Here is a 25,170-nt window from a genome sequence, read left to right as displayed (position 1 = left end):
CACTGGCATCACACCTGAACTATTGCAGGTTCATGAGCACAGGGACACACACCCTCACACCTGAACTATTGCAGGCTCATGAGCACAGGGATACACACCCTCACACCGGAACTATAGCAGGCTCTTGAGCACAGGGATACACACCCTCAGGCATCACACCTGAGCACAGGGATACACACCCACCCTCACACTGGCATCACACCTGAACTATTGCAGGCTCATGAGCACAGGGACACACACCCTCACACTGGCATCACACCTGAACTATTGCAGGCTCATGAGCACAGGGATACACACCCTCACACTGGCATCACACCTGAACTACTGCAGGCTCATGAGCACAGGGATACACACCCTCACACTGGCATCACACCTGAACTACTGCAGGCTCATGAGCACAGAGATACACACCCTCACTATTGCAGGCTCATGAGCACAGGGATACACACCCTCACACCGGAACTATTGTAGGATCTTGAGCACATGAACACACACCCTCACACTGGCATCACACCTGAACTACTGCAGGCTCATGAGCACAGGGATACACACCCTCACACTGGCATCACACCTGAACTATTGCAGGCTCATGAGCACAGGGACACACACCCTCACACTGGCATCACACCTGAACTATTGCAGGCTCATGAGCACAGGGATACACACCCTCACACTGGCATCACACCTGAACTATTGCAGGCTCATGAGCACAGGGGGACACACCCTCACACTGGCATCACACCTGAACTACTGTAGGCTCATGAGCACAGGGATACACACCCTCACACCGGAACTATAGCAGGCACTTGAGCACAGGGACACACACCCTCACACTGGCATCACACCTGAACTATTGCAGGCTCATGAGAACAGGGATACACACCCTCACACTGGCATCACACCTGAACTATTGCAGGCTCTTGAGCACATAAACACACACCCTCACACTGGCATCACACCTGAACTATTGCAGGCTCATGAGCACAGGGATACACACCCTCACACTGACATCACACCTGAACTATTGCAGGCTCTTGAGCACATAAACACACACCCTCACACTGGCATCACACCTGAACTATTGCAGGCTCATGAGCACAGGGATACACACCCTCACACTGATATCACACCTGAACTATTGCAGGCTCATGAGCACAGGGACACACACCCTCACACTGGCATCACACCTGAACTATTGCAGACTCATGAGCACAGGGATACACACCCTCACTATTGCAGGCTCGTGAGCAAAGGGATACACACCCTCACACTGGCATCAAACCTGAACTATTGCAGGCTCTTGAGCACATGAACACACACCCTCACACTGGCATCACACCTGAACTATTGCAGGCTCATGAGCACAGGGATACACACCCTCACACCGGAACTATTGCAGGCTCATGAGCACAGGGATACACACCCTCACACTGGCATCACACCTGAACTATTGCAGGCTCATGAGCACAGGGACACACACCCTCACACTGGCATCAAACCTGAACTATTGCAGGCTCATGAGCACAGGGATACACACCCTCACACTGGCATCACACCTGAACTATTGCAGGCTCATGAGCACAGGGATACACATCCTCAATATTGCAGGCTCGTGAGCACAGGAACACACACCCTCGCACTGGCATCACACCGGAACTATTGCAGGCTCATGAGCACAGGGATACACACCCTCACACTGGCATCACACCTGAACTATTGCAGGCTCATGAGCACAGGGATACACACCCTCACACTGGCATCACACCTGAACTATTTCAGGCTCCTGAGCACAGAGATACACACCCTCAGTATTGCAGGCTCATGAGCACAGGGATACACACACTCACACCGGAACTATTGTAAGATCTTGAGCACATGAACACACACCCTCACACTGGCATCACACCTGAACTATTGCAGGCTCATGAGCACAGAGATACACACCCTCACTATTGCAGGCTCATGAGCAAAGGGATACACACCCTCACACTGGCATTACATCTGAACTATTGCAGGCTCATGAGCACAGGGACACACACCCTCACACTGGCATCACACCTGATCTATTGCAGACTCATGAGCACAGGGATACACACCATCACACCGGAACTATTGCAGGCTCATGAGCACAGGGATACACACCCTCACACTGGCATCACACCTGAACTATTGCAGGCTCATGAGCACAGGGACACACACCCTCACACTGGCATCACACCTGAACTATTGCAGGTTCATGAGCACAGGGATACACACCCTCACATTGGTACACTGGATTAAACTGCAGAGCTGTGTGCAGCTTCCAACCGCTGGCGAAATACAGCATTGAAATGGGTAAGTGAATTCCAGTGCATTTTAAAAACTTGTTGATTTGTCAAGGTAAATCAGGCTGCACTTAAAACGAGTATTTAGATTTCCTTAGTGTGCTGGGCTGATACATGACTGCCCCTACAGCTGAGGTGATGCAACATGGCTTCAACAGCAGAGCTGTGAATGTGGAGAGCTAGTGTTGATACGTGACTGCCTCTACAGCTAAGATGAGGTGATGCAGCATGGCTTCAACAGCAGAGCTGTGAATGTGGAGTGCTAGTGTTGTACGTGACTGCCCCTACAGCTAAGATGAGGTGATGCAGCATGGCTTCAACAGCAGAGCTGTGAATGTGGAGTGCTAGTGTTGATACGTGACTGCCCCTACAGCTAATATGAGGTGATGCAGCATGGCTTCAACAGCAGAGCTGTGAATGTGGAGTGCTAGTGTTGATACGTGACTGCCCCTACAGCTAATATGAGGTGATGCAGCATGGCTTCAACAGCAGAGCTGTGAATGTGGAGTGCTAGTGTTGATACGTGACTGCCCCTACAGCTAAGATGAGGTGATGCAGCATGGCTTCAACAGCAGAGCTGTGAATGTGGAGTGCTAGTGTTGTACGTGACTGCCCCTACAGCTAAGATGAGGTGATGCAGCATGGCTTCAACAGCAGAGCTGTGAATGTGGAGTGCTAGTGTTGTACGTGACTGCCCCTACAGCTAAGATGAGGTGATGCAGCATGGCTTCAACAGCAGAGCTGTGAATGTGGAGTGCTAGTGTTGTACGTGACTGCCCCTACAGCTAAGATGAGGTGATGCAGCATGGCTTCAACAGCAGAGCTGTGAATGTGGAGTGCTAGTGTTGATACGTGACTGCCTCTACAGCTAAGATGAGGTGATGCAGCATGGCTTCAACAGCAGAGCTGTGAATGTGGAGTGCTAGTGTTGATACGTGACTGCCTCTACAGCTAAGATGAGGTGATGCAGCATGGCTTCAACAGCAGAGCTGTGAATGTGGAGTGCTAGTGTTGATACGTGACTGCCCCTACAGCTAAGATGAGGTGATACAGCATGGCTTTTCAAGGGAATCTTTTGTGCAGCTTTGAAAACACTCCCTCCAGTGCTGACTCGCACTGCACTGCACGCACCACGTGGCACGCTAGTGTACTGCAAACCAAACAGGAAAGGACAGTGTCATTTGAATGTTAGCATGTTGGAAATGACTGTACCAAATTAACAGAATTAAAGCTGCTCTGTTTATCTCTACCCTTGAAAGAACAGGCCTCTTTAAAAGGTTGTCTGTTCTTGTTAAACATTGTATTGTTCTGTACTGTGTGAAAATATTCCCTTTTATCCATATGTCCCTTGTAACATTTGAACCCTGAAATCCATAGAAGCAGATGGAGCAATGTTACATATAACGTGGAGATTGATCAACAGACGAATGACAACGTCTTCTTTACAGCACATCGGTTTATTTACATTAGATTGTCATGTTATACTCAAAAATACATCAGATTTCTCTTTTCTTTCTAACCATAACAACACAACCTCAGTATTATGGGCAAAATCAACCAGTTAGTTCTGAATAATTATGTATTTTTTTAATTATATAAACCAGCTTGAACAAGTGTATACAGATATACTTAAAATGACTATTATCTTGCTCTGTTTTTTTTTTTTTTTTTAATATATATATTGTACTACTGAGTTAGTAAAACATGCAAAGCAAAAATATCTTTATATATAATATCAAAAATACAGTATGATGGAAAAACGAAAACATATGATTTATAGAAGTCAGGTAGCTTGAAGGAGCACGTACATGACAAAACTATTGCTACTTGGAAAGCACATGGGGTCAGGTCAAGATGCAAAAGGCAACACATTCTAAAGCTCTTGGATCCTTGAGGAAGGAGTGAGGCAGGCATAGTTACTCTTGTTTACTAAGATTTAGCATCAAGGAGAAAATGTGTGGCACAAACTGAACAATTACTATTCACAAACAATTTGGCATTTTGTAGCAAAAGACAAATATGATATTACTTATTTTGAAGCACACTGCATGTAGTATATTCTTTCTTAAACATCCAGTGGCCCAATAATGTAAACCAGTACTAAGCCAAGATTGATTTTTCTCCCAGCATAAGCTGTATTAAAACTGATTGCAAGATTACACTATTTTAAAATAAGGGTTACCAGTAATTATAAAACATTAATTAAAAAAAAAAAAAAAAAAAAATCACTAAATACCACATTTTAAAGATTTAAAGAAAAAAGAACATTGTCTTTATAACATCCTTCAGGACAAACAAAAACAAGGTTTTGGGGGTAAATAAACTAGCAAGTCCTGAATGCCAGTTACTACAGTAGCACAGTACCGTTTAGCTGCAGTGGCTGATTTTAGTGAACAGGGTATTATTGCTTTTCAAATTCTTCTTATAGTACTGTTGGATCCCTGTTACTACAGCAGATGCTAAATAACTGATTAAAGATAACACTTAATAAAAGCCATGCCATGGATGGCAATATTCCTTCTCTAGTTTTGGATAGAAGGCACATTTCTTTGGTGAGTCACTATTCTGTAGTGTGTTGATGGACCAGACACAGTGTGTGTGTGTGTTTGTGTGCAGCCACATGAGGGAGCACTATGGGTTCACTGAATTCTAGAAATGGAGAACATGTGCCTCCCTGATCTACCTCAAAGTGTAACCTACAAGTCCAGTTATTGCAATATTTCACCTTCCTAGCTTTTTACTCCACTCATACAGCACTGTCCAATTGATTTGTCTTCTTCATGTCAATGTGAAACTCATGTTGAAACATTTCAAATCTGAGATACACAAAACACAGTGAGATTCCTTGCAATGATAATGCTGACATTTTCAAAGTAAATTAACATTTTGTAACATGACCTCCAAAATGTTTTGAAAGTTTCCAAACAGGATCATTTATTGTTATGTACAGTAACACAAGTCATTTTACATATTGGGTCAATACCATATAAGGAGCACAGCCAATATTAACCCTCAGCTGGTCCTGTAAAGTGCATGGGGTGAGACAGTCTTATTGGCCAATGTAATATAGTGTAGCTCTGAGAATTTCCAAGCAAGGCATGTGCAAGGTGTCTTATCTCAGTCTATTTAGTGTGCTGCAGTGTGTATAGTGATTCTGGGTTCGGTCAGGTCAGGACAGGGTGCATATAGCTTGTTCCTGGAATCGCAAGGCTTCTCGAAGGTGTGATATGTCTCAATTCTCTTCAGGCAGGGGGTGTGGTGGGAGAAGGAGCAGAATGCTTGAATGAAGATCTAAAATAAAACACGATATGATTTCAAATCAATGGAATGAATAATACAAACAAGACAAAACAGTAACATATCCAATAGCCCCCTTCTTTATTACAATGTCCTGCATTAGCATAAAAACAGCAAATGAGATTTCCGAAAAAATTATAACCCTTTGATTATTGCAATAACCAACCAAGGAAGTACACAGGGGCATCTCAGGACAGCTGCTTTTCTCAACTCGGCAGCCTCCCAAACCAGCTGCCCTTCCCCCACCAAACCAGTCCTGTGTGCTTAGAAGGTAAGCAGAACATTTTTGCGAAGCCAGCGCAAGTGCTGCTTTGAGATCTCAAACCTGATGAACCAGATGTCAAAAAACAACAATGAAGATGGGGTTCATGTGTACCTGGATCTCTTGACATGCAGGCAGTCGGTTGCAGCTTTGGCCAGTGCGAGGACCCTGACACTCAGACATCCAGCTCCGAATCTCTCCCTCTGCTCCTTGCCTTTGCAGTAAAGCAGTGGAAAGGTATGCCTAGAACCAACAGAAAAAAACTGTTTCAGAAACGAAAAAGAAAAAAGAAAGGTTTCAGCTTTAAACTAACACCTTGCCTGTTTCTATATTCAACAGTCTCTGGTCTATGTAGGCACAAGTCTCCTATGAGAAAGTATTTTCATGACAACAGCAGGGGAATCTCCCGTTTCATGATAAACATGTGTGATTGCCTCTTAACATGCTAAACTCGAATGCTATGCACGGAATACAGTATTGTGAAGTTCCACCATGTGTTCCTTACAGCACTTGTGCATAGAAATCTCATAAAAAAAACCATCCAAAGATAAAATGAGTCCCACCAGGCCATCATGTGAAAGAGCAACAGAAAGCACTTTCACCATGCAAGGGCACCGTTTAATTGATTGGAATAATATTCTGGACATGTGAACCACTCCCCAGATAGAAAAACAGAATAGAGAAAAGGGATAGGCTGACATCACAGCAGCCCCTCTGTTCTGGGCAGCTTCTAATCTCACTCAGGTAAGTGGATGGAGAAAGAGAGGAGTCGTGACATGTGAAACACTGTTAAGATACAAGTGAGTAAACAATACAGTGAAAGCAGCTAGAGGAAACAATCCAACTACAAAAAATAAAAATCAACGGAAAATGTTTTAAAGTGAAGGAATTCGACTTGATTTTACTTACTAGCACCACTTCCATCATACTGTGTTTCCTAGGAGGGTCTGAAGAGTCTGAGGGTTCAAGAAGCTCCTGCTTCTAACTGCATCCATATTCATTGAAGCCAGAAGAAATCCAACATTCCAAAGTCTTATTTGCTTTCTTGAGCTACAGCAGGCATGCTTTATCCTTTGGCCTCTGTGGTGGAGAGTCCCCATGTATTTCTATAGAACATGATCTGTATGTATTTCTATAGAGAACAGGATGGTTTCTTAGAAGGGTGCAGGAAGGTTATAGGCTGTTGATACTTCTTGCCGTACATGAATGTAGGTAATATGTGTTTATCTATGAAGTTTGGAGGCTGCACACTTGCTTGAGTCCTTGCTTTGGGTTGACAGAGGGCTAAACCTGGCAGTGTGATATTGAAGATATAAAAGCGTGGTGTCTTGAAGCATTTACTGTCAGTGTTTTCCTTTTCTCCATTGTTGTCCATTATGTGGCTGGTGTGTTTATTCTGCTCTGCAGATAGTCAAGACTTTCATTTTTTATTTTTGTTAGCTTGGCTAGATTCAGTCATTCTCATTTAATCTTATATATTTTTTAAATTGACCTGTGTTCATTTCCCCATACACATATACAGAAATACAAACACACATATATATATATATATATATATATATATATATATATATATATATATATATATATATATATATATATATATATATTTTTCTTTAAACATAAAATGTGCTGTATTGTCATTGAATCGATAACTTTGAAGTACTTTGAGGCTATGAGAAAATAATCTTAATAAAAATAATTTTAGAAGAAATTAAGGCTGGAAAATGCAATTGATCAAAGTTGATCAAGTATAGTGCGAAATGATCTGTAGCCAGTCATAAAAATCTGTTACATTATTCATTCAAAGCTAAAACTGATTAAAATGCTATTATTGAAAAGACCAGCAAAACAGAACAATAAAAACAGGTGTTGTTTCTGCATTCAATTAATCTTTCAGCCAATGGCTTGGTTTGGAATAGAGGATGAACAGGTAGAAATGATAGGTAGAAAGGAAGTACGATTTAGACAGCACTAGTAAAGTCCTAGAAAACTCAACTACATGTAGAGCAGAATAAATAATGTATTTTTTTGTTTCCTATAATCTATGCCACTGTAGAGTGTAGCGGTTGTACTGCTGTGAAGATCGCTCTTTCTTCAAGACTGCAGTTCCTACTGAATGCGGATAGGGCTTGTGCAAGCTGATCCAAATTCAATCCACTGTGAGGCCCGGCGTCGTATCGACGACCATAGCTTGTGGAGGTGTAGGAAGATGAGGAGAAGGACATAGGGAATGACGTTCCAGTGGCATCGAAGCTGCCCCGTCTTGATCCTGTTCTTGATCCAGTTCTGGACCCTGACCTGGATCCGGAGGCTGACCCAGAGGCACTGGCATTGTAGGGGCTGTACAGCCCTTTGGATGACTCTGAAGAGGCCTCTAGTAGACGCAGTCCAGAGCCTTCTTCAACCATGCTCCTGTCCATGGCATCCTTGTAGGAGATCTTCAGTTTGGTTTTAGGGCAGGTCAGGTATTTGGTGTAAGCGCTCACGTCTCTGAGCTTCTGTGCAGTGCGGGCATCCAAGGTTCCCTTTCTGATGGCTTCATCAAGCTGGACTCTGCCAGTCACATCAGGTTCAATTAACCCACCAGTGAGATACTGGACTTCCAGGAAGCGTTGGCCAGCTTCATAGTGTAGCCAGCCTTTCTTTAAGGCCTGGGCAGCAGACATCTTTGTCTTGGTTCTTGGGTCTTCAAATCCATGGTAGGCCTTTTGGGCCAGGTTGATGCGGTCCACCATAATTTTGTCCACCAACCCCTTATTCACAGCATCAGCCACAGGGAACCTTTCCCCAGTGTTGGGATCGATTATGCCTCCTGTGCAAGACTGGGCCTCCAAGAGTCTTTGACCAGTTATGTTGTCTACTAGGTTGCGGTGAATGGCTTCGGTAATGGAAACCTTCTCCAATGTGTCAGTGTCTAGGATTCCAGCAACTGGACCTGTTTCCTCAGTAGGGTCATTCCATGTAGTTACAGGGGTCCTGATTGATGGGACGGGACTCATTGGATAGGAGGAGGATGATCCGATGGAGGAGGATCTGGAACGGAACCCACTCATGTTGCCTGACAACATGTCAGCAAACTCTGTGATGGAGAGACTGCCAGAGCGATATTGGTCCAAGGAAGACTGACTGATGAGACATCTGGAAAGTGCATCATCAATGTCATACTGCCGGCCAGACCTCCTGTCGATTATGATGGATTTGACCACACCATCAGAGGAAGAGATGGTTATTTCTTCCCATTCACACTCCTGCTCTGAAAGCTCAAGGTAGGTCTGGTGGTCAATAAGCTCCTTGCGATAAGCTTCGTACACAGACATCTCTTTGCCTGTGTCGGGATCCACAATAACCACTCTGCGTTTGCGGACAGAAGACATAGAAGAAGTCTTCCTTTCCCGTTTCTTCTCTTTTAGAAACAGTAGGACCAGGCCTGTCTCAGGGTCTGTGAAGCACCTTTCCATCAGCTGCAGGTAAGTCAAGTTCTCCTCTGTGTTCGGGTCAAAGAAACCTTTTGTGTCATCATTGGGGTCTGAAAGGATCTTGTTCATCTCCTCATCAAACAGGCCGCGTTTGTATGCCACCTCTACTGGTAAGCGATGGCTTTCCTCTGGATCGATGATTCCTCCAGTAGCAATCTGAGCTTCAATAAGACGGATGCCATGGTCCTTTAAGATTAGCCCTTTTTTCATGGCCTGGAATAGAGAAATTATTTTGCCAGAATATGGGTCTTTGTAACCTGTTACAGCTCTCTCAGCAGACAGCAGTTTATCTTTGAACTCAGGGCCTACAATTCCCATCAGGACAGCCTCATTGACTGTCAGCTTCTGGTTCTTTATTGGGTCAATCACATATCCTGTAGCAGCTTGAGCTTCCAGAAGTTCAAAAGCAGTCCCTGGCCTAATCATGTTCTTCTTCATTGCCTGGTAGACTGAAAGGCGGTCTTTAGTGGATTCAACAAAGACTCCGGCAATACAGCTGGTGCCTTCCAGGTATTTTTGAAGTTGCCTGCTTACTTCTTCAACAGTAGTCAAACCTTCCTGGAGCTGCTGAACTGTCTTCTGATCTATAATCTCAGAACGCATGAGCTCTTCCATGGTAATCTCCTTTCTCAAACCTTTAAACATCAACCTCTTATCTGACAGCGATAGCAGACGGAGGCCGGTGCCCATGTCAATCTTGCATCTCTTAAGCAGCTGAGCATAGGAAAGCTTTTCCTCTGTGACAGGATCCAGGTAGCCTTTGACATCCCCACTTGGATCAGAAATCTTCTCATTCGTTTCTTTATTCATGTACCCACGTTGCAAGGCAACGTCTGTTGGCAAGTGGAAATTGTATTCTGGGTCCATGATGCCACCTGTGGCAAACTGAGCTTCAAGTAACTTGAGGGCATACTCTTCAGAGATCAAGTCTTTCTTCATGGCCTGGAAAAGGGAGATGGTTTTCCCACTGTAAGGGTCCCTGTAACCTGTAACTGCTCTCTCAGCTGAGAGGAGCTTATCATGGATCTCTGGCCCAACAACATTCTTTCTAACAGCCTCGTCAACAGTTAACATTTCATCTTTTACTGGGTCAATCATGAACCCAGTTGCTGCTTGAGCTTCCAAAAGACCAATGGCTACTTCAGGCCTAATCAGACCTCTCTTCATTGCCTGATAGATGCTAATCTTTTCCTTTGAGGAGGCCAGAAAACCAGCAACACTGCCGGTGCCAAACAGGTAACGTTTAACAATCTCAGTTTCCATGATTTCTCTTATGGTCTTTTTTCCTTGTTTGAGCAAGTTATAGGTTTCAAGGTCAATGATCCTGGCACTGTATAATTCTTCAATAGTAACCCTGCGTCGAATAACATCACAAGAAATGCTCTGTTTATGCCTAATGATCTCTCTCTGCTCAATAATTTCGATAATGATAATGATCATGCGTTCCTTTGTGATACTGCCTGACCTATACTCTTCCAAAAGTTTAATCCTTTCCTCCTCTGGAATTAGGTCAGAGTTCATGACATCCCACAGGGACATTGGCTTCTCAGCATAGCTATCAAGAGGAATGTCAACTTGGGTTTTGTCAAATTCGTTCATGGTTTGTTCTTCAGTGTACATAAAAGTCTTCTCCACCACTGACGGTCCCTCTGTCTTTTTGAGTAGGATAAAGCAGAGTCCAGTATCTGGGTCTCTAATGCACCTTTCTTTCAGCTGCTGGTAGGTGAGCTTGTCATTAGTGTTTGGATCAACAAAACCTTTGGTATCATCTGAAGGGTGAGAGAGCAACTTGTTAATTACTTGGTCAAAATACCCCCGTTTACAGGCCACCTCAATAGGCACACGGTGGCTGTTTACAGGATCAATGATGCCACCAGTGGCAATCTGAGCTTCCAGGAGTCGAATTGCCTGTTCTTTTAAGACCAGATCCTTCTGCATTGCTTGGAAGACAGAGATTTTATTTCCAGTATAAGGATCTTTGTAACCAGTTACTGCTTTTTCAGCAGTGAGAAGTTTTTCATGGAGTTCTGGGCCAACAATACCTGCCTTGACAGCATCATGGACTGTGAGCTTCTGGTTTTTCATTGGATCAATTATAAATCCAGTAGCTGCTTGTGCTTCCAGCAAACCAACAGCTGTGCTTGGTCTTATATAATGTTTATTCATAGCTTGGTAAATGGTCATTTTTTCTTTGGCAGGCTCCACGTAGATGCCAGCAATGCTGTTGGTCCCTTGCAGGTATTTCTTCACTGAATCGATTTCAGAGACTTCTTTTGGTGTCTTCTTGCCCTGCTGGAGCTGGTCGTATGTAGCTCTGTCAATAATACTGGAGTCAAGCAATGAGCTGGCTGGGACTGGAGCTCTCAGGCCATTAAAGCTAACCTGCTTTTGTTTCTTGGTCTCTGTTTCATCAATGATAGTAATCACAATCTTAATGATCTTCTCCATAGTCATCTTGCCTGTCCTGTACTGTCTAATCAGCTCAATCCTTTGTTCTTCTGTCAAATACTCAGAGTTGATGATTTCCCAGATTGTCACTCTTTTTCCCTTGAAGGGTCCAGATTGCACCTCCACTGTAGCCTGGTTCAGAGCCTCTTTAGTCTGGATATCAGAGCGTTTCTGCTCTTCCTTGGCTTTAATAGCTTGCTCTGAGAGGGGCAGCAAGCACAGACCAGTATCTTTGTCAGTGACACATCTTTTTATCAGCTGCAGATATGTCACATTCTCCTGTGTGTTAGGGTCAAAGAAGCCTTTGGTGTCATCGGTTGGGTTTAAAAGGATCTTGTTCATCTCATCATCAAGATACCCACGCTTGCAGGCAATATCCACTGGAACACGATGGCTTTTGACCGGGTCAATGACACCTCCGGTTGCCAACTGGGCATCTAGCAAACGGACTCCCTGCTCTTTGTGAATCAGGTCCTTTTGCATGGCCTGGAACAAGGAGACTGTGCTTCCAGTGTAAGGATCCTTGAACCCAGTCACAGCTCTCTCTGCAGATAGCAGCCTATCATGCAGTTCAGGGCCAACAAGACGTGCTTTGACAGCCTCATCAACAGTAAGCTTCTCATTAGTGACTGGGTTGATAATATAGCCAGTGGCAGCTTGGGCCTCTAAGAGAGCAAGTGCAGTCCCCTGTTGCAGAAAGTCTTTCTTCATTGCCTGATAGATGGGTAACTTCTCCTTGGTTGACTCGATCACAACCCCTGCAATGCTGTTTGTACCTTTCAGGCACTTCTTAACTGGCTCCAGCTCAGACACATCCTTAATAGATGTTTTTCCCTGGTGTAACTGGTTGTACAAGTCTGTGTCAATGATTTTGGACTCCAAGAGTTCTTTCGCGGGGACAGGAGCCCTAAGACCCTCAAATGCCACTTGTTTCTTTTTCTCGCCCTCTTCCACCACTGTGACGATGATCTTGATTATTTTCTCCACAGTGATTTTCCCTGTCTTGTACTGCCGAATGAGATCCCTTCTTTGCTCCTCTGTGAAATACTCAGAGTTGATGATTTCCCATATGGTGACAGTCTTGTCCTTGAATCTCCCAAATGGAACAGAGACGGTGGCTTTTCTAAACACATCTTTTGTTTCTTCGTCAGTGTAGGTTTGTTCACTTTTGGCTGCTTTTTCTGTTATAGGAAGGAGACAAAGACCGGTTTCGGGATCTGATACACATCTCTCCATCAGCTGCAGGTAAGTGAGGTTTTCCTGAGTGTTTGGATCAAAAAATCCTTTGGTGTCATCATTTGGGTCAGACAAGATCTTGTTCATTTCTGTGTCAAAGAAGCCCAGCTTATATGCGGTCTCAATTGGTACACGGTGGCTGTTCACTGGGTCAATGATGCCACCTGTAGCTATCTGTGCCTCTAACAGGCGAATGCCATGTTCCTTTATAATTAGGCCCTTTTTCATGGCTTCAAAGAGGGAGATCTTGTTACCTGTGTAGGGATCTTTATAGCCTGTGACTGCTCTTTCAGCTGAGAGCATATTGTTGTGCAGCTCTGGTCCAATTAGCCCCTCTTTTACAGCTTCATTGACTGAAAGCTTTTTATTCTTTATTGGGTCAATAATGTACCCAGAGGCAGCCTGTGCTTCCAGCAGGATCATAGCAGTCCCTGGTGTAATTATTTTATCCTTCAAAGCTTGATAGAGGCTCATTTTCTTGTTTGGCTTTAGCAAGATTCCTCCAATGCTGTTCTTTCCTTGCAAGTAATTCTTCAGGTTCTCAGTCTTGGCGAGTTCTTCCACAGTGGTTTTACCTTTCTTCAGTTTATCCATATGAGTTATGCTCAAGATTCCAACTTCAAAAAGTCTGCTGGCAGGGACCTTTTCACGAATGCCATCAAAAGCTGGCCCTGCTTCTCCATTTTGCTTGCCGCTGCCCACTGAATCGACTGTCCCCCCACCATTTACACTCTGGAGCTGCTGCAACTTCTCACGTAGCTTCCGGTTCTCCTCAGCCAGCAGTTTCTCCTGCTCCAGTCTTTTCTTCTCCAGCTCCAGCAGCTCGATCTGCTTGCTGCGGACCTCCTTCTCGGCATCTTGTTGCTTCTTCAGAGCAGCATCCATGGTGGACTGAAGCTTCTTCTTGTCCTCCTCCATCTGCTTCCTCTGCCGCTCTTGTTCATCTTTAAGAGCCTTGGCCTTTTTCATCTCCTCCTCAAACCGTTTTTCCAGCTTTGATTTCTCTTCCTCAATAAATTTCTCCTTCTTTATGAGCATCTCCTTTTCTGTTATGAAAGTCTTTTGAAGAATATGAGTCTCCTGCTTGATCTGTTCCTGCTGGGCAACTGCCATCTAATGGAAATATGAAAAAAAAGCTTTAGTTTTAAAATGAGTGAGTCAGGAAATAGAGGTATGCAGTTACTTAAAATGAGTGAATCTATAAAAGAGGCATGCAGTGAAAAGCCACAATTACTAAGCACCAATATACCCCTCATACCATTTCAATGTTCTTGCTGTTGCCAATGACATTGGTTTAAATTAATGTTTAAACCAATGTTTTATTGTGGCTGTAACCCCAATATTGTTTTTTAAACAAAACTCTAGGAATTCTGTTTTTATTTTAATCTATTAATGTTTGATATGAGCTGCTAATAAGTACAATTACTTATGATTATGTAAACAGCAATCACTATGCAAATTATGCTGTTAAAATACTTCTATTAACAAGTCATTTTGAAATACCTCTGTAGTTTTCTTCTGTAAGTCATCAGCTTCTTTTTTCAGTTTTGCCTTCTCTTTCTCAAGTTCAGCGATGGCTCTGCGGAGGTCATCAGATTCTTTGTTGCTCTGGAGTCGTTGGACCTCCAGCTTCTCTACCACAGCAAATTTCTGTTTGTTGTAGAGCTCAGTCTCATGGAGACGAGAACTGATCTCATCGGCCTGCCTCTTGAACTTCTTGGCTTCCTCCACAGCTCTGGACTGAGCATCACTCAGTTGAGACACCTTTAGCTTCAGCTTTTCAGCCTCAGCTGTGATCTCCAGCTGTCTCCTGCGCTCAGCCTCCAGGGTTTTTTGGAACCCCTCTGTCTCCTCTTCTAGTCGTTGCTGCATCTGCTGTTTGTCTTCCAAGAGCTTCTGGGCCTGCTCCTGGGCTAGATCTTTCTGTCTCTGGAGCATCTCTGCCTCTGCTTTCAGTCTGGATGCCTCTTGGATGGCCTGCATTTTCTCTTTCAACATTTTTTCTGCAAGGGCACGCTGTTGAGCCAAGTCAGATTCTGCTATCTGCCTCAAACGAGCAGCCTCTTGGGCCGCCACGCTGAGGCGGGCAGCTTCCTCTGCCAGCTTTTTCATATTTTCTGCCTCCTCTTGCAGGAACTGTTGGGTGCTCTCCTTGTCTTTTTTCATCAGCATCTGGTTTTCATTCTCAATTCTGATCTTCAGTTTTATCACCTCTTCCATTTGGATTCGGACCTTGAACAGCTCCTCTTCAACTTGAGCTTTCTGTCTGACGGCATCAGTAACTTCATCCTTGAGGCGATGCAGCTCCTCATCCAGAAGACCCTTCTGTGTATCTGTTTCTTCCAGCTGTAGCTTCACCTTTGTCAGCTCTTGTTCAACTTGAGTCTTCTGCTTCACAGTTTGTTCTGCAATCTTTTTGTGCTTCTCCATCTCAGCATCTGCTAATTCCTTCTGTTTCAAAGCTGCAGCCTCAGTCTGGGCACGCTTAGCTGCCTCAAACTCTGCTTCCTTTCGCCGTTGTTCTGCATCATGTTGGGCCTCAGCTTGGTTGGTGGCTTCAATTTCAGCTGCTTGCTTCTGACGCTCAGCCTCTTCAGCTTGCTGTCGGAAACGGGCCGCTTCCTGCTGTGCCTTCTGTTTAGCCTTTTCTGCTTCTTCTGCCATCTTCTTGGCTTTTTCTGCCTCGTCCTTCAGCTTATCCAGGGCAGATTGTTCCTGCATCCTGGTCTGCATTAGCTCCTGTTCTTTCTGCTGCACAAGAACAATGTGGGCCTTCTCTTCAGCAGCAATGCGTTTCTCGGCAGCCTGTTGTGCTAGCTGAATCTGCTTCTCTGCCTCTTTCTCAGCAAGTTCTTTCTGCTTCCTAGCCTCCTCAGCTTTCTTCTTGAGGCGTTCAACTTCACCCTGAGCTGCCTTGTGTTGACGGGCAGCTTCTTCTTCAGCAGCCGCAATCTTCTTTACCTTCTCCTCTGCCTCCTTGCGTCTGTTTTCTTCCTCAAGAGCCAGCTGACGTTGCTTTTCAGCTTCTTTCTCAGCCTGCTCCTTACTACGCTGAGTCTCATCTGCAATGTTTTTCAGTTTGTTTAGCGCCAGCTCCAGGTCCAGCTTGCCAGATGAGGCTTTTTCAAAGCTGATCTTCAGCATCCGTATCTCTTCCTCGACAACCCTCCTCTGTTTTAAAGTCTCATCCACTATAGCCTTCTGCCTCGCCAGTTCAGACTCTGAAGACTTCTTGAGAAGATTAATCTTCTCCTCAATATCTTGCTTGTGTTGGGATGCTTGCTCCTCCAGGATCTTTCTTTGGTAAGCCTCATCTTCTGCCTGCCTTCTCAAGCGCTCATTTTCTGCCTCTTTCTCTTTCAGGGCGATCTCTGCCTCTGTTTTTAAGCGTGTGGCTTCGTTGATTGCGGCCAGCTTTTCCTTTAGGATTCTTTCAGCCTCTGTTCTCTGTCGAGCTGCTTCCTCCTCTGCTAGTTGTCTCTGTCTTTTGGACTCTTCAGAGACAGACCGAAGCTTCATGGCCTCTTCAGCAAGCTCCCTCATCTTAGCGGCCTCAGCCTCAAGCAGCTGCTTGCTCTTCTCAGAGTTAGACATTGTTTCCTTTTCAGCCTTAGACTTTGACTCTAGGAGGATCTCCATTTCAGCCCTAACTTTGGCTAGTTCGTCTTCCAGCAGTTTTCTTTGTTGCACTGCCTCGTTGACCTCATTTTTGAGGCGGTAAAGCTCTTCCTCAAGCAGGGATCTCTGCTGTTCACCGTGTTCAAACTCAGCTCTCAGTCGGATGAGTTCCTGTTCAGCTGATAGCTTCTGCTGAGCAGTGCCCTCTGCAATTTGCCTCTGCTTCTCCAGCTCGTGCTCTGCCATCTCTTTTTGCCTCAAGGCAGCTTCCTCGGCCTTGGCTCTCTTCTTGGCTTCTCGCTCAGCCTCCTCTTTCTGCTTTTCAGCGTCCTCTTGTGCCAGGCTCTTCTTATGGGCTATTTCCTCTGCTTGGAGCCTCAACCTGAGGGCCTCGTTGGCCTTCTGTCTCCATTTTTCTAGTTCTTTCTCTGCTTCCTCTCTGGCATTATCTGCCTCCTCCTGCTGCCTCTTGAGACGCTCCGCTTCCTCCTGAAGGTAAGTGACGGTGACATGCTCCTGCTTAAGAGACTGTTCTAACTGTGCTGTCTTTTCAGCGAAGGACATGCGCTTGCTCTGAAGCTCTGCCGCAGCACTCTTTTGTGCTACCTCTTGGGCAACCTTAAATTGCCTATCCTTTTCTATCTCTGCTTGTTTCATCCTTCGTTCTGCCTCTTCTGCCTGCATTTTCAGTTTCTCCAAGTCGTCCATGGCCTTTTGCTTCTGTCTGGCAGCTTCTTTTTCTGCCTCTACTTTCTTCTTCAGCTCTTCCTCGGCCTGACGCTTTTTCTGGGACTCTTCTTTCACTTGTTTGAGGAGCTTTTCAGCCTCTTCCTGGGCGGCTTTTCTCTGCCTTTCTGCCTCCTCAGCCCTTTGCCTCAGCTGCTGAAGCTCAGACTCTGCATTAGATTTCTGCTTGACGGTAGTCTCCAACTGAATCCTGACCAGCCGGATTTCCTCCTCAATCCTGGTGCGGCTCGAAAGGGCTTCCTCCACTTGCTGGGTCTTGGACTTGATTTCCGTGACCGAGTTGTTCCTGAGCTGCTGCAGCTCCTGCTGGATGTTCTGCTTCTGTTGCTCAGCATCAACAGCCACTGCCTCTCTCTTGGTGACCTCCTCCTGCATCTTGAGCTTCAGCTCCCGGGCCTCTTTCTCAGCCTTGGCAATAGCTTTGGCATGAGCCTCGGCCAGCTGCTTCTGCTTGTCTAACTCGGCTTGCATTTCTGCCATCTTTCTCATCTCCTCCTCTTTAAGTTTCTCAGCTGCCTTCTGCATTAGTAACAGTGGAAAAATAAAATAAGAGAAAAAGATAAAAAACATAAATTAAAAATAAGCACAGGGTAGAGTCTAGTTATTAAGTTAATGAGCAACTTAAAAACTATAGTTTGGCCTGTGGTTGGTTAAAACCTTATCATAGGAGCAAAAATAGATTGAACTATTGCCCTAACATCCTTACACCACCGGGCAATAGTCTCCCTCTGTCAAGTGATTGGTTCACAACCCTATCAGTCCCGCCCCTTTTTAAAGGAACACCCTCCACCTCCACTCCTAACAACAAGATAAAATGGCAGAATGAAACAAACTGCTGAACAGAAAATGAATTACAAAACATACCAGAAAAGAAAGAAAAAACTGGCGGTATGAACTTCAAAAACATTCTCTGTAATTTAGTTATTTACTAAATTATTTGTATCAGCTATATTTAAACAAAATACTGTAAAGCCATAAATATTTGCGACCAAAATATTTGGCGAATCACAACCATAAAACCTATTTTGCTCCTGAAATGTTGGCGACCTGTTGCACTGGTAGTAGTATATTCCTTCATTATATGTACAACACAAAGATATCTGTGCCAAAATATATATTTTTTTTATGTGCAGAAAAAGGCATACTAAAAAGATTGCAAATATTTATGAGTTTACAGTATATAAAGTCATATTTACTATCCAACCTGGCCTCTCTTATTATTTTGACTGACTCATATATTAAATATATACTGCCGACTAATAGTGGAAAATTATTGCCCCAAGGAAAGCCAAGAACAACAGTCTTCCCTTCCAGTATAGCCTTCCTCTCCGGTCCATATTTACTATTTACTATTATATATATATATATATAGATATAGATTACAGTATAGATATATATATCTATATATATTATATAATATATATCTATATATATATTATATAATATTATATATTATATTATATATTACACAATATAATATCACACAAATATAAGCCAGCGGTTAAATAAATATACCATGGGGGTCTATGTACTAAGAGTTGTGCAAGTGCAAATATGAAGTTGCGACACATGTAAGAAAGGGAAATGCCCACTGTATCTCAAAAAGTATGCGGGCGCAAATTCATAAGGGCAATGTTACGCCTCTGCTCCAGGGTATATGCAGATAGGTCATTAGCATCTCATTGACCTCTGACATGCTCCTGATTACACATGCAGACCAGATGCACCTGTGCATAATGGATCTAATCGCTCCACTACACATACATGCTTAACTCTGTGCCACTTTGAACTTGGTGGAAATGATGTGATGGGGTGTGGCAGCGTGCCCCGCCCCTGTGTGTATTTTATGTTTATGTATAGCGTGCGGTGTGTTAATGTTGGTGTATAGTATTTGTGCACGGGATATAAATGGGTTTGTGTAACACGAGTGATTTAAAATATATAGTTGTATTTAGGCACAGGTATTAACATGCAGATAAACTATCTAATAGTATGTGTGCACTGGATTGCACAGATGCATTCACATGCTGGGATTCAAGTGAATTAGAAAAAAAAATATATATATATATATATATATATATATATATATATATATATATATATATATATATATATAAATGCAGGTTTTACTCACTCATGGTTGTGTGTACGGTTAGTGGAGAACGGGTGTGGAATTCATTAAATGAATAAATAAAATAAATAATACAATCGCTACTTCGTGCTGGAAGGACCAGCACAATACTTGTGTGTTTGTTTGTCTGTTCGGCCGCTGTTTGTTTAGTGTTAGTCCGTTTTGTTTGTCTGTTTATTTTGGCCGTGTGCTGTTTTGTTCAACCTTTTAATTTCTGTGTGTTAATAAAACACTGAGCTCCGCAGCGTCTCAGTTCCTGTGTGTTAATAAAACACTGAGCTCCGCAGCGTCTCAGTTTCACCACAGTTCCTGTGTGTTTTGGTTTCATTTCCTGGTCACCCCTACAGCCTGTTTACACAGGGCTATAAAAAAGTGTGCTTGTGTGAGCATGTTCTCCAGACAGAGATGAGACATGAAAAGCCATGACATATGCTATTTCCGTCACGGGCAGATGTGGCAATAACATACACATTCTGCATGGCATGGCCTTTAATGAGATATCTTGTTTATACCAAGAATGCATACATAAATAATAAACTGTATATACATATTTAATTGTGTTTTAAACACATGTCTTTGGGGAAAAAATGATATCTCTGACTCAGTGCCTGCATTTGTGTGTCTTAATTAGTTTATGAAGGGCTCTATTAAAAATAAATTTTATATTTTATTGTAATCTTTTCACTGTCACTCTTCACTCTCACCAATTACAAATGTTTTTGACAGTGACAAAAAAATCACCCCAGTAGTCACTAGTGGTGCTGCTTCTGTTTTGTATCATTTTTTCATTTTTCAATAATTGTTTAATAGGATGTTTGTAGTTGAAACACAGCCACACAATATGAGAGAGACACAGACAGATCATACTAATCTTAAAAAGACTGAGTCCCCAGGAAAAATGTATCTACTTTCTGAAACAGGTTGTGTGCACAGTATTGTAGTGACTACATCTTCTTTACAGGGAGAGGAAAGCACGTTTTACATCGTCTAATATTCATGATGTACAGTAATTGAGATGGTTTAACAATGTTAATGAAAATGAATAATGGGAGCAGTATTTAAAATATGAAAGGTGCTCCTATCAAAACCTTCAGAGGTGTTTTAAATGATACGCAATATGCAATATAATGCATTTGCTTTGCAGGGTGTTGAAAGAAAAAGAAAAGATTTTGTTGAAGTGAGAATGGTCTGTTGACTGTCATGATCCTTTTGTCTGTGTGAAAGGGTTATGATAGTATTATATCTGTATAGATTGCACAATTTCGCACTGTGTGAATGGGTATGTTAAAAAATTATTTCATCGTCTCTGAGATGGCTCATTTGTGTGTGAAAGGGGTATTGGATACGGTGCCAGGATTTCAAGCAAAAGCTACACAATTCCCCCTTCAGCCAAATCCAAAGCTGACACGATTCTGATACGAGGCACATTCACTTCATTTAAATATTCCAGCCCACATTCACTTCATTTAAATATTCCAGCCCACATTCACTTCATTTGAATATTCCAGCCCACATCACTTCATTTAAATACTCCGGCCCACATTCACTTCATTTAAATACCATGGCCCACATTCAGATGCACAGGCTCCGTTTCCAACACTCCACAGTAAATACATAGCCCGCTGCTTTTGAGGTGCGCACTCGCTCAGCAAAAATCCAATATTAACCTGCATCTACTTGCGCTTGCTGGCTCTTAATACACAGGCCCCCTGGACTGCCCATTTTAAAGACCTATTTAACAGAATGTATGGAAGATAGAATAGTACTTTACTTCACTTCGTACAGCTCTGAACTGAAGCATGCAGTCAAAGTCAGCATGCAGCACAGGGTATTGGGGTGGTTTTGATAAAACTATGTGTGCTCTCACAGTCCTAATGAATCTGTGAAAGAGAATTTCATTGTACCAAAAAAGGGAGCCCCAATTCATCAACCAAAAGTCAAGTCAATACTTGTAATGTGATAACCCTCACATTACACATCTGTAACAGGCCGCAGAATACATACAAGTGCAGGTTAAACTGGCACTTCATCTAAGAGCCACCTTCCAATGCCCTTTTCTTTCAATGCACTAGAAAGTACTGCTGCAGGAGGAGTACAATGAGATGACTGGTGAACTGTACTACAACAGAGAAGCTTTAGTGAAACGTCTTTAATTAGAATATACAATTACAGTAATCAGAGTAGACTCATCTTTTGTTTTCACTCCACAGAAATTGTCGCAAAAAAATATGCCAAAGTAGAATATTGTGTTGTTTTTTTTTTTTTTATATTTATATAATACAATTATTACATACTGTTACCTCCTAGTGTAGTACGGTTTAAAATAGAAGTTTTGTTTTTAAATAATAACACAAATGGATGTACATGTCGAGGTTTTGTAGCAGTATCCAGCACAACAATGATGATGTGGTCAAGCTCCATGAAAGCCACTGAGTCCAGAACACGGTGGCCATTTAAATAGACTGACATCACAAACCTGTGCAATCCCACAGAGTGTATGAGAAATCCACAGTAAAAGCAGCTTGTGTACTGAGTATTGCTCTAGAACCACAACAATGGAAATATTCATCCAAACCCATAGAATGCTGTTCTGACTAAAGTCATTTCACTCTGAAAGGATTCTAAGCCTGGTGGTATGTGTGGGGGCAGGGAAAGTCATGCAGAGGTGGTCAGTTGAAAAACTGGTGCGTGGTGGGTAATTTACCTCTTTAGCGCCCAATCAACACAAACAATCATCATGACAAAGCACTGGCAAGCAGTTTAGAGAAGTGATAAGAACACATCAAACAAGAAAAGTTAGGGTTATAACAGAAAGGAACATAAATAATAAAATAGTGTTAGTCCTGAGACGAGTGAAATGGTCAGCTGAAGCACACATTGTTTTTATCTGGTTCATGCACTCCAAACTGGAATGCAATGACAAGACTTTCAATTAACAAAGCAGAGCTTGATGTAGCCAGATGGGAAACTAGCAAGGTTCCCTGTGATGTTTCAGAGACAAGCAGAGACCTGTGTGCTGGAACTGAGGAGAGACTTTAACCAGCAATAACTTAGCAAGCAAAGCGTTTTATATTCTCCACACGGGAGCAGCTTTTTAATGATTTTTAACATTGCCTCATGGCCAATTGGTTCCTCTGATGGATAAATCGAGAGACTGCTGTGTGTTGAAGAGATTCTGTACCAAGTGAGTCTGGGAAGTGCCTTATTCTGCTGAAGAAGAGCCAGTGCGCTGGTACGGGTTCTGACAGGAAGACAGATACTGCTGAGCAATGAGGTGAACTGCAGAGCTGCTCTTCTCTCCATTTACATGCCAGTTACATGCTACTTGATAGATTTAACACCTCAGTAGATTAAGATTGTAACAGACAGACCCTGAATGGTGACACTCAAGTACTTTAGGATTCATACAGCACATAAAGCAGAAACCCAACAGTAAAGGGATAATGTGCAAAGCGATCAAACACTCCCAGGGTGTTTTTTTCTGCTGTGCTTCCTGGGCACAGTCACGTACCTCGTCCTGCTCCAGGCGTCGCTGGGTCTCTGTGATGAATTTGATGTACTGGCTGGTTAGGGTTGTCAGTTCACTGTAGCGGGTCCTCAGAGTGACATACTGATAAAAGAAAAACACTGTGTTAGTTCATGATTAATGGGGAATTACAAGAGACTACAGTGGATAATTAAAATAGACCACACGTCTTTTATCTTAAGATATGCCCCCTTATGTTACAAAGTTATTTTAATTAAGAGTTATAATTAAGCGATAGTGCCCATCGATCAAGGCTCTATTGTATGCTAGTTGACCGCGACTGAACTTAACATGTCCCGAGCCGAAGGTGAGGATACTAACGAAAGTCAAGGTCAAACTACCACACCAAGAGGGCACTATCGCTACTAGAGAACAGTTTTTTCTCTTATTCTAATGTAAAGCTTGCAATGATTTGTCAGGTACCCCTCTGCTGAAAAACTTTTTGGAAAAATAATCCCAAAACTAGCCTGTTTCTTTTTCTGAGTTGCTTCTAGTTTATCTGAACTGTGTCAGATATCTGAATGGAGCTGTATTACTGAACTGTGTCAGATATCTGAATGGAGCTGTATTACTGAACTGTGTCAGATATCTGAATGGAGCTGTATTACTGAACTGTGTCAGATATCTGAATGGAGCTGTATTACTGAACTGTGTCAGATATCTGAATGGAGCTGTATTACTGAACTGTGTCAGATATCTGAATGGAGCTGTATTACTGAACTGTGTCAGATATCTGAATGGAGCTGTATTACTGAACTGTGTCAGATATCTGAATGGAGCTGTATTACTGAACTGTGTCAGATATCTGAATGGAGCTGTATTACTGAACTGTGTCAGATATCTGAATGGAGCTGTATTACTGAACTGTGTCAGATATCTGAATGGAGCTGTATTACTGAACTGTGTCAGATATCTGAATGGAGCTGTATTACTGAACTGTGCCAGATATCTGAATGGAGCTGTATTACTGAACTGTGTCAGATATCTGAATGGAGCTGTATTACTGAACTGTGTCAGATATCTGAATGGAGCTGTATTACTGAACTGTGTCAGATATCTGAATGGAGCTGTATTACTGAACTGTGTCAGATATCTGAATGGAGCTGTATTACTGAACTGTGTCAGATATCTGAATGGAGCTGTATTACTGAACTGTGTCAGATATCTGAATGGAGCTGTATTACTGAACTGTGTCAGATATCTGAATGGAGCTGTATTACTGAACTGTGTCAGATATCTGAATGGAGCTGTATTACTGAACTGTGTCAGATATCTGAATGGGGCTGTATTACTGAACTGTGTCAGATATCTGAATGGGGCTGTATTACTGAACTGTGTCAGATATCTGAATGGAGCTGTATTACTGAACTGTGTCAGATATCTGAATGGAGCTGTATTACTGAACTGTGTCAGATATCTGAATGGAGCTGTATTACTGAACTGTGTCAGATATCTGAATGGAGCTGTATTACTGAACTGTGTCAGATATCTGAATGGAGCTGTATTACTGAACTGTGTCAGATATCTGAATGGAGCTGTATTACTGAACTGTGTCAGATATCTGAATCAGCTGTATTACTGAACTGTGTCAGATATCTGAATGGAGCTGTATTACTGAACTGTGTCAGATATCTGAATGGAGCTGTATTACTGAACTGTGTCAGATATCTGAATGGAGCTGTATTACTGAACTGTGTCAGATATCTGAATGGAGCTGTATTACTGAACTGTGCCAGATATCTGAATGGAGCTGTATTACTGAACTGTGCCAGATATCTGAATCGAGCTGTATTACTGAACTGTGCCAGATATCTGAATGGAGCTGTATTACTGAACTGTTTGTGTCTCAGTTTGTTGTTGTTGAAAGATGCTGAACTCTAGTCGAACTGACAGGCTGTGATTGGCTGATTCAGCAGTTGCAGGAGTGGTTGCTTTTGTCATTAGAAAATATTGATTGGTTGGTTTCGGTGGATGATAAAATTAAGTTTGACCAATTGTTTAGTATTTACTGTCCAATAGATGTCAACTAAGTTTTCATTACGGCAAATCAAAATGAAAAGCCGGCACTTGCACAAATTGATTTTAAATTTAACTCACAGTTG

General features: G+C 42.9%; 1 protein-coding gene across 7 annotated transcripts in view; it reads right to left on the bottom strand.

Annotated features, from left to right (window-relative positions):
• Positions 1-3,765: 3,765 nt before the first annotated feature.
• The window catches only part of LOC121315196 (plectin-like), a 125,086-nt gene continuing 103,681 nt past the window's right edge, over positions 3,766-25,170 (bottom strand). For 6 of the 7 annotated variants that reach the window (XM_041249259.1, XM_041249260.1, XM_041249254.1 and 3 more), the window contains 5 exons: positions 23,054-23,152; positions 14,550-17,930; positions 6,793-14,159; positions 5,998-6,126; positions 3,766-5,615 (listed from right to left, as the gene is read on the bottom strand). In XM_041249259.1, the coding sequence (XP_041105193.1) occupies positions 7,929-14,159; positions 14,550-17,930; positions 23,054-23,152 (9,711 nt within the window). In that variant the 3' untranslated portion in view covers positions 3,766-5,615; positions 5,998-6,126; positions 6,793-7,928. The remainder of the gene's footprint in view (positions 5,616-5,997; positions 6,127-6,792; positions 14,160-14,549; positions 17,931-23,053; positions 23,153-25,170) is intronic. The other variant, XM_041249255.1, reaches the window with a different exon arrangement.

This window comes from Polyodon spathula, chromosome 4 (genome assembly GCF_017654505.1).
Source record: "Polyodon spathula isolate WHYD16114869_AA chromosome 4, ASM1765450v1, whole genome shotgun sequence".
Lineage (NCBI taxonomy): Eukaryota > Metazoa > Chordata > Actinopteri > Acipenseriformes > Polyodontidae > Polyodon > Polyodon spathula.
Note: the sequence above shows the minus strand (reverse complement) of the source record. Positions and strands in the feature narration are given on the sequence as shown.